A 9,558-nucleotide genomic window follows, 5' to 3' on the forward strand; every position below is an offset into this window, starting at 1 on the left:
TGCTCTGTTCACGAGCTCCTCCTTCTGTTGACACAGATCACTCAGTTTTCACAGTGTGGAAACCTTTCAAATGACAATAAAACACAAACACTGAGTCACCTAAGAGAAATTAAGTGAATTTATATCCTGCAAAATATCAGGTAAGAAAACATTTACTCTATTGTTTTTGTGACGTTGTTTGTGTTCATGTTGTTTATTTCGGATTAAATAATGCTACAGACGGATGAACAAATGTCATTAAGTATGTGTGTTTATACTGCGTCATTGATGTGCATTTTTTCAATGTAGAAGTAGCTAAATTTACTGTGTGTTGCTAGTATGTGTTAATGTTGTCAGCTGGTTTAAAGCTTAAACGAACTGATGAGAGGTGAATGAGTAAAGTGAAAACTGTCTCGTACACACTTGTACACTCAGACAGAGAGGACCAGGAAACACACTGAGGAGCAGAAGTCAGCTACCGCTTGGTCTGGACTGTCTCCAGCCTCCCACTCCTGGTTCCCATCGCCGGGCATCAGCCAGTTCCTCATTGTTCCCCATGTTCCAGAGACACCTCAGGGATCTGTGAGGAATAGCTAACATGCTGTTTTGTTTGTAGCTCCGGTTAGTGAGCGGAGCTGTGTGTCCACAGCATGACAGCAGACATCACTGAAGCTGTAATAAACATCACAATACAATATTCTGAAGCTACAAAAACACAATACTCTTATGTACAAGTTCATTTGTCTGTCCGAGACACACACTGAGCAAGGGAGAGAGAGAAGCCAGAGCTAACTGCTAAGCTAAAGTAACAATCAGTTCTAAACAGCATGTAAACAAATGCTGAATCAGTGAAACTCGCTATCAGCAGCAGAGAGCTGTGGGTGCTGGAGCAGAACTGCTCAGTTTAAATGTACAGCAGGTAGTTAGTCACTGTAATGAAGAAAACAACAACATTAACTGTGTTCAGATAGAGCAGCAATAAACTCTACCGGTCACTCACTGCTGTTAATGAAAGGTGATGTACTCTGAGTAAACGTGTTACTGTGGCACATTTTTAAAAGGGGAAGAGGAGGGGTAAAACATCTTATATGGGGATGATAATAATAATATATGATAAAAGTATTAAACAAAGTCTGTAGGCTGCCAGGGAGCAAGTATCAGTTCCCAGGTGAAAACCACCAAAAGCAATCAATTCATTCCAGTCAGGCTCTTTGCAGCCTGTGCTGATTATACATATTAAAGTCATTATAGAAGCCTATTGGGGACGTTATTAAGATTATCATGTAAACTTGAAAATGAAAGTTTACAATTTTTCACACGTTTTAGGATTACACTGGACTTGACTGGATGAATATGAGCAGAGCAGCAGGACATTTCCAGGGACAGAGGAGAGGAGCTGAGACAGTGGAAGAAGAAAAGAGGAGGGAACGTGAACAGTGATCAGGAGTAGATCAAATAAACTGCTGTCTGATAATATTACAGTACATGCCCATGTTGTTCATCCTATGATGCTATTCTTTAAATGAATGTAATATCATTAGAGTAAATGTTCTTCTGTTGGTTTAATATTCAGTTCAGAGTCGTGTTGTGGATCCATGATCCATCCTGTGCAACTTTCTTGTTTTTCCCAAATGATGTACAAATGGCTTGATGCAGTAAACAGTTTACAATGTCTGGCTCCGCCCCTCCTGTCACTGCTCAGGAACCGAGCTGAGCCTGACAGACGAGGCTCAGGGCGCACGGTCCACATGTGGTTCCCCTCACAGCCTGAGGGCGGCGCTCAGTGATGGTGTGGGTTTGATGAAGAGCCTCAAAGACTTTATTTCATTTTTACTTCATTCAAAACTTTATTCAAAAATTCAGTGAGCAAAGAACAATTCAACAGGTTCAAATATATGAAATATAAATATATGAAAAACTTGGTGTGTTTATATTTGTGTTAATTCAACAGTACAAAACGACGAGCAGTGCCCTCTGTAGTTCATACACAGTATTACAGTTAATACATCATAGATAAATAAACAAATCATCAGGTTATAGAACAAAGAAAAGTGGTTTAAAACATAAATAAATAGAGAGAAAATCGGTCAAATCAGTACAAGATAAATTCTGGTTAATGTGTTAAATATCATATAAATATATAATATTATGACTTATTTAAATTATTATGTAAATCTAGTTTGTGAGATTTTCATATTATCAGAATCATATTATTGAGAAAATATATTTGAATCTATGAAGGAATAATATGAGACTAATCAGAGAAGAAGACATCTGAATGACGTCATGTAGTGGAGAACCTTTTCTGAATCCATGTGGAGACAGGTGCCTCCTCCTGATCACTGTGTCATTCAGATTATATTCAGTATCAGAGCAGGCGTCACACTGAAGTGACAGGTAAAGACCTCAGGTGTTATCTGCGCAGCGCTTTCACCTCCTGGCTCCAGCACTGAACACACTGGATGGATTCAAGCATGGAGTCAAAGTCTGGTGGGGGAGGGGAGGAGGTGGGACACCCCGAGTCCTGGTGTGATTTTTCCTGAAAACATGAATAAGAAATGTATGTTTATGAGTCCGTGTGTTTCTTTATAACAGTGTTATAAATGTTTAAACAGAAGCTCTAACACTTCTAATCAACCAATCAATTAATCAACCAATCAATCAATACTTCTGTTAATTATTCTGAGCTCCTAAAGTCTCTGAATGATCCATGAAGTCTGGACTGAAACAGCTGATTTCATCCAGTCCAATTCTTTCTTTCTTCCTTCCTTCCGTACCTTTCTTTTCTTTCTTTCTTACTTTCTTTCTTTCTTTCTTTCTTTCTTTCTGCAGTAATCCCACAGACTCTGTGGATGAATCATCCAATCAGAGCTCAGATACTGACCAGGTGTTGCAGCAGGTCCTGGTTCAGCGTGACGACGCGACACAGCGTGGTGACGTCAGGACAGAGAGACCTGAGCCGCTCCGCACAGCCCTGGTAGTCGGACAGTCTCTTGACCAGCGTGGAGTTCTGCACCGAAACCACATGGAGAAAACACGTGACTGAACCTGCTGAGCTGAGAACTGACCTCAGAACAGTTCAACTCAGGAGCTGCTGTTTATCAGAAAGCTTCAACCACGTGACACATGTGTTTTGTAAAGTGTAAGTTTAAACACAATTTGTGACAATATTAATGTTCTGAGTGAAGATGTCAGAGTGCAGCGGGAGACGCACCTGATCCGGGGGAACAGTGGTCACAGTGCAGGGCAGGACTGGAAGGGCTCTCACAGTGTCCTGCATGAAGACAGATTCATTAAGACAGAACAGAGGCAGCTCGGACCGGACAGATCTGCCTGAACCCGACCCGAACCCGACCCGACCCGAACCCAACCCGAACCCAACCCGAACCCAACCTGAACCCAAACATCATTTCTCTCCACCCTCTAGTCCAGAATCACTGTTAATGAAAATCAGGTGTTTATTGAAGGGAGTCTGGTCCGTCTCAAAAAATCAAAAAAATCAATTGTCTCCTTGAGGATGTTTCTAATCGATCTTGAACGTTACTTTGAAAGTGGTCACAAACAGGAAGTATATATATAATATAGTATATAATCTGAAATGTGTGTCTGAAGAAACCTGACACACATTTATCCTTTTTTAATTTATATATTTTTCAATTATTTTCATCTTTTTTGTTGAAATTTGATGTTTCTTTATTTAAGAACTGATTTGTCTGATTGTAAAATTTCCAAAATAAAATAAATCAAATAATAATAAAAGTAAAAATAGATAAATAACTCACCGTCTTCTGGAGGACGCTGCTGTAGACCTCCAGCGCCTTCTGCAGGTCCGCGATGATGCTCTGCATCTCAAGCTGGGTGTTATTTGTGTCCTTTAATGGTCTACCTGCAACAAGCTCCGCCCACAGGAACAGGAACAAGAGGTTCCCACAATGCACTGCAACAGACGAGGAGAGGGTTTTATGAACACAACTCTGTGTGCGTGTGTGTGTATGTGTGTGTGTGTGTGTGTGTGTGTGAGTGTGTGTGTGTGTGTGTGTGTGTGTGATGCTCTGACTCTGTGAGACAGGTACACACACACACACACACACACACACATTAAACTCATTCAGAAGAGGCTGAACAAACTAAACTTCACTGACGCTCATCCCTGACTTGAACGCACCACAACCTCTGGGTTAAACTGGAGCTCGATCCGGCTCAGACTCAGACCTGGATCCAGTTTAACCCAGTACCACTGTGGAATCACTGGGTCCATGGTCCTGGAGGTTTCCTGTCTGTTGTTTTGACCCAATGAGCTTCAGTTAAATAAAGTTTTACTGAATGATTCTCTTTCTGTCTCTGTCAGGAACAAACTTTGTGTGAAGAGGTTTAAATTCAAACAGCAGCAGCTCAAACGTCCTGCAGATAAAGAGGAAGAACTTACTTGTTGTGTTGATGGAGGGATGAGGCAGCTCTGCTGATGCTGGTCTGGACCTGGGTCTGGTCTCTGAGCGCTGTGGAGGTTGTGATGTGCAGCCGTCATATTTATCCCCCGTCCATCCTCGATCCCGAGAATCCGGCTCTCGGGTTCTTAGAAGGTTTGACATCAGTTCTTCTCCAGATCCAGTTTCCAGGAGAGACTCAGAGCTGTGACTCAGACTGAAGGTGTGTCGCCACTTCACATTCATCACATGACAGGAAGTCACACCTTCATCATCATCATCATCATCTTCCCTCCCATTCACATTTCTGTTTAAGTCTGTTTCATGCTCAGACTGACTCACTGATCCATCATATTCAATAATATTAAATATCACAATATTTCCTGCAACGTTCTTTTTCATAATATCATCAAAGATATTGTTTTTGATTTGCAGTTTCAACCTTCATCGCCATCACCCCCCCATCCCCCACCCCACATACACACACACACACACACACACACACACACACACACACACACACACACATGTTCAGACTCAGTGTCACAGATGTTTCTCCTTCAGTTCAACATTGAGTTTTAACATGACTGGTATCATCAGCTGTTTATCATCATGTTATATTATTGATCCTTTTGGGATTTCCAGGTTTTTCTTCTGTAGTTTGATGTTTTGTCTTTTTGTTTTTCTGTTTCTGATTCACAAGATTAAAACTTAAACTCACGTCAGTGTCACAAACTAAAGACTAAAGTTCACACTGACTGAAAAGATGTTTATTTTGAGAAAATGTTGAATGTGAATAAAGATCATCTGTGCATCCTGCAGCACAGACCTGTTTATTTACTCATTGATTGGTTGATTGATTGATAGATTGATATCAGTGAGAGCAGAAAACTTTTCTTGTTGCTGCAGGAAATGTTTCATCAGACACGAGGAAACGCTGTGTCATCACTTTCTGCATCTCACTACACTTCACTGGAAGTTTGAGGGATTAAGTTGCATCACACACACACACGCACACAAACACACACACACACTCACACACACACGCACACAAACACACACACACACACACAAACACACGCACACAAACACACAAACACACACACACACAAGCTCACACACGCATACAGTCACACACACATGCACTCACACACACACACACACACACACACACAAACACTGAGTCACACCTGGAGACGCAGGTGAAGCTTCTGTCATTAGGAACAGCTGCAGTTTCATCATCATGTCTCTTCAGGGTTTTTCCACTGATTCCAGTCAGGTGTGTGACTCCGCCCCCTCGCCTGTGCCCGTCTCCTCCTTTGATAAATGAGCTGCTTCCTGTCAGCATTCCTGTAGTGTCATGATTTACCTGCAGCCCAGAGCTCGGTCCACTTCCAGGGATGGAGGTGACTAATTACCACAGATCACTTTACTGTAAACGACTTGTGCAACAGTTCTTTAAAGAGGAAACTAATTATGGCTGAAACTCCCATAATGCAACAGTAATCAGATCAGTGTTAACAGCTGTGACTCCATCAGAGTCTGAGGACCGACAGAGAAAACACTCACATCAACAAACAGCCTGATATTCATGATTTATATCTTTATATTATTCATCATTAACTATAGAAAGTGTCTCATTAACCAGCTGATCAACCTCCGCTGTCCCACTGCACTTGAACTGCTCACACAGGTGAGGAGACACAGCTACACTAGGTCAAAGGTCACACACTGTGTCCAGAGGAGTCGACTACAAGTCCCAGAGTGCATTGCTGTAAGATCTGACGCCGCGTTCCCGTCATGTGGAAGTGAAGGGAACGATGGGGAAGGTTGCCATGGACACTGGGACAGTCTGGACCGGATCAGAGACTCCACCTGTTTGTGGACCAGCTCCAGAACCATCAGGTGGAGGTTCTCCCCACAGCTGCTCAGGACTGGTCCCGGCACGGAACAGGACCAACGGTTGAGGTCCATGGTGTGTGTGTGTTGCCCCCCCCCCCCCCCCGAAGGTTGTCTAGACCAGGACCATTGAGGACCAGGCCCTGGACCAGTACCTGATCTCAGAGCTCAGGTACCAGATCCTGCAGCAGAGATGCAGACTGAAGAGCTGAGTCCTCAGTGGGCTGCACCCCCGAACCCCCCCGAACCCCTGACGACATCACAACCCCGATGACATCACACCCCCAATGACATCACATCACAGTAACATATACACACATCGTACATGATCTATATTATATTTACACACATCACGTCAACTCGACCATTAGTGTTAGTTTGATAATGTGAGGAAGGTTCATCATCATCATCATCACTCTCATGTGAGGACAGGGACATGTGAGGAGAGGGACAGGTGAGGAGAGGGACAGGTGAGGAGCGGGACAGGTGAAGAGAGGGACAGGTGAGGACAGAGACATGTGAGGACAGGGACATGTGAAGAGAGGGACATGTGAAGAGAGGGACATGTGAGGAAAGGGACAGGTGAGGACAGGGACAGGTGAAGAGAGGGACAGGTGAGGACAGGGACAGGTGAGGACAGGGACAGGTGAAGAGAGGGACATGTGAGGACAGGGACAGGTGAGGAGAGGGACAGGTGAGGAGAGGGACATGTGAGGAGAGGGACAGGTGAAGAGAGGGACATGTGAGGACAGGGACAGGTGAGGAGAGGGACAGGTGAGGAGAGGGACAGGTGAGGAGAGGGACAGGTGAGGAGAGGGACAGGTGAGGAGAGGACAGGTCTTGAATGTCCTCAGGTCTAAACCTGATCCTGATCCACCAGGTGAGCTGCTGTCTGTCTCCGTCACATCACGTGACCACAGGTGTGTGCTCCTTCCTCCTCAGCTGTCGTGGAGTGATGTCATCCGTGACTTCCTGCGCTTCAGGCTCTGGTCAGAGTTCCCAGCATGCCGAGCGGCAGCAGCAGCAGCGTTAGGTGAGGCCGCTCTGCGGAGGCGACCAGCAGCAGGTGAACTCTTTCCCGCTCTGAGATCATGGCGGCTGCATCCTGCAGCGCGCTGACGGCGGCCGAGCTGGAGTTCAGGTCTCCGCTGGAGATCAGGTCAAACACGCAGGCCTGGTAGTAGACGTCTCGGGCGGGAAGCAGCGCGGCGCAGTGGGCATGGGCACTGAAGGCGGCGGACGGCGAGGAGTCCGGCGGGGGGGGCGGGGGGTGGAGCGTGTCAAGTCTCTGGGAGGGGGGGCAGCCCCACACGCACAGCTGCAGGTCCTGCTCCGGACCGAAGGCCTCCACGATGCCGCGCGGCGACCGCACGGACAAGCTGAGGGAGCGGCCGCTCTGACGGACCAGCAGCAGAGTCCCGATGTGCGCCGCCCGGATCTCCGCCTGTCGGCCGGGACTCTGGGTCCGGACCGTCAGACTGTGGTGACCCCGCCGCTCCCCGCTCGACACGGATCCATCAGCGAAGGCGGCTGGCACGTTGTCCAGCTCGGCCTGGTACAGCTGCTGCTCCGAGCACTGCCGCGTGTTCTTAAAGATGATGGTGACCTGAGAACAGACAGTCCGGGTCAACATCAGGCTGCAGCTACTTCCTGTGACGTCACAATGTACGCCAGCACACTGTGACGTCACATGAAGTAAGTTTAATCTGCCCCCTCCCTCCTTCTGTGCAGTTACTGTGTCCAGTTACTGAGTCAACAGTTGATCAAACTGACCAATCAGATCAGTGATTGATCAGTCGATCAGTCAGCTGATCTGGAGTCAACTGCACCAGTTCGGTTGTGATCTGTTTGAAGCTCTGACATCAGAACTTGTTCAGGTCTCTGTGACTCACCTTTGTAAGCACTGTGCCATAAGCCCCGCCCCTGGTTGGCGAGCTGGTGGCCTGTATGAACAGGTATTCATTGTCTATAAGGGGCCACGCCCCCTGCACAGCACACGTCTGGAAGTCGTTGTTGAAGGTTCGGACGTGCGGGTCTCCGAACACGCCACAGTGCAGGTACTCCGGCGCCCGGCCCTCCCTACTGAGGAAGCTCCTCTCATAGAGGCAGGCGTCTCCGGACAGCGTGCCCTGAGGGAGGGGGCGGGGCTGGGCTGTGGGCCCCGCCCGGGGGCAGCGGTGCTGGATCAGCAGGTCCTCGATGCCCTGAACCGCAGAGTGGTACGCCAGGTCGCCGCGACAGGCCCGCGCCATCCGCTTCGTGCACATGGCGTAGGAGCGCAGGGCGCTGCAGTAACCAGCGTTCACTGCCTCCCTGCTGAGAGCTGCTCCACCTGCTGCTCCACCTGGTCCTCCACCTGGTCCTCCTCCCCCTCCCCCGCTACTGCTGCTGCTGCTGCCCAGGTCCAACGTCGCAGCCACGAAGTCAGAGTTACACCTGAGGATCCGACAGGAAGCTCCGACTGCAGAGACAGGAAGTTAGTTTTACACGTGGACCTGAAGGCCCCTCAGCAAAGAAGCTTTTATTTTGAAGGCTCCAGCTACATCCTGAAAATCCTCCTGAACCTAAGACCTTGTGGATTTCAAAATAAAATTTTAGTGTGTGTGTGTGTGTGTGTATGTATGTACCCTCAGGTAAAATCAGCTGGACCAGCAGCAGAGTCAGGTGGATGCAGTGTTTCCATGGTAACGCTGATTGTGGTGTTACGGTGGCCCGAGGCTCCATCAGCAGACCTGAGACCAGATCAGGTTCAGGGTCTCTCCAGATCTCCAGGACTCTGAAAGACAGAGACAGACGGAGGTGAGACCGAGAACCAGACTGGACCACGTCAGACCTGGTGTGACTTTCTGGTTCTGTTCAGACTCTCACAGGTCCTGACTCAGGTTCAAGATCCTGGTCTGGTTTTGTACAGAGTCAGTCCTCAACCTGTTTATTTACATTTCACCTGAACCAAAGAGCTGTTGACTAAACCACAGACTGGATCTGGATGTGGACCTGAACCTGGACTCTGGATGTGGACCTGGACTCAGACCAGACTGTGGTGGTTTCTCTTTGGTCCTGATCCACCGTCAGACCGGTTCATGTTCTGACACCATTTTGAATGATCACTCTTTGTTTCTGACCGGCCTCTAAATACAACAATACCCATGAGCCTCGGCTGATGTTGCCATGAAGAAGACAACAAAAAAACCTGTGTAGCCTGCAGCTCTGTGATTGGCTAATTGTCAGTGTGTCACAGTGGCTGGTGGGGGGAAGT

The 9,558-nt window shown here is 47.3% G+C and overlaps 2 protein-coding genes across 6 annotated transcripts in view; both read right to left on the reverse strand.

The window, feature by feature from the left end:
• Positions 1-1,811: 1,811 nt before the first annotated feature.
• Positions 1,812-6,632, reverse strand: LOC111646959 (uncharacterized). Of its 2 annotated transcripts, XM_087171176.1 has the most exons (6): positions 5,594-6,632; positions 4,406-4,637; positions 3,762-3,916; positions 3,194-3,253; positions 2,864-2,989; positions 1,812-2,518 (listed from the first exon to the last, which is right to left on the reverse strand). In XM_087171176.1, exons 2-6 carry the CDS (start codon positions 4,566-4,568, stop codon positions 2,393-2,395), a joined length of 630 nt encoding a protein of 209 aa, XP_087027302.1. In that variant the 5' UTR covers positions 4,569-4,637; positions 5,594-6,632; the 3' UTR covers positions 1,812-2,392. The 2 variants fall into 2 exon arrangements, with proteins under 2 accessions (XP_087027302.1, XP_023252329.2); XM_023396561.2 differs by lacking the exon at positions 5,594-6,632 and having other exon boundaries at positions 4,406-4,844.
• A 436-nt stretch (positions 6,633-7,068) lies between these two features.
• Positions 7,069-9,558, reverse strand: part of hjv (hemojuvelin BMP co-receptor) — a 6,096-nt gene continuing 3,606 nt past the window's right edge. For all 4 annotated transcript variants that reach the window (XM_023396559.2, XM_023396560.2, XM_087171174.1 and 1 more), the window contains 3 exons: positions 8,930-9,078; positions 8,195-8,763; positions 7,069-7,908 (listed from right to left, as the gene is read on the reverse strand). In XM_023396559.2, the coding sequence (XP_023252327.1) occupies positions 7,282-7,908; positions 8,195-8,763; positions 8,930-9,078 (1,345 nt within the window). In that variant the 3' untranslated portion in view covers positions 7,069-7,281. The remainder of the gene's footprint in view (positions 7,909-8,194; positions 8,764-8,929; positions 9,079-9,558) is intronic.

The sequence above is a fragment of the Seriola lalandi genome, unplaced genomic scaffold (genome assembly GCF_002814215.2).
Source record: "Seriola lalandi dorsalis isolate HSWRI2012SDOR001 ecotype SW California unplaced genomic scaffold, Sedor1 jcf7180002054978, whole genome shotgun sequence".
NCBI lineage: Eukaryota > Metazoa > Chordata > Actinopteri > Carangiformes > Carangidae > Seriola > Seriola lalandi.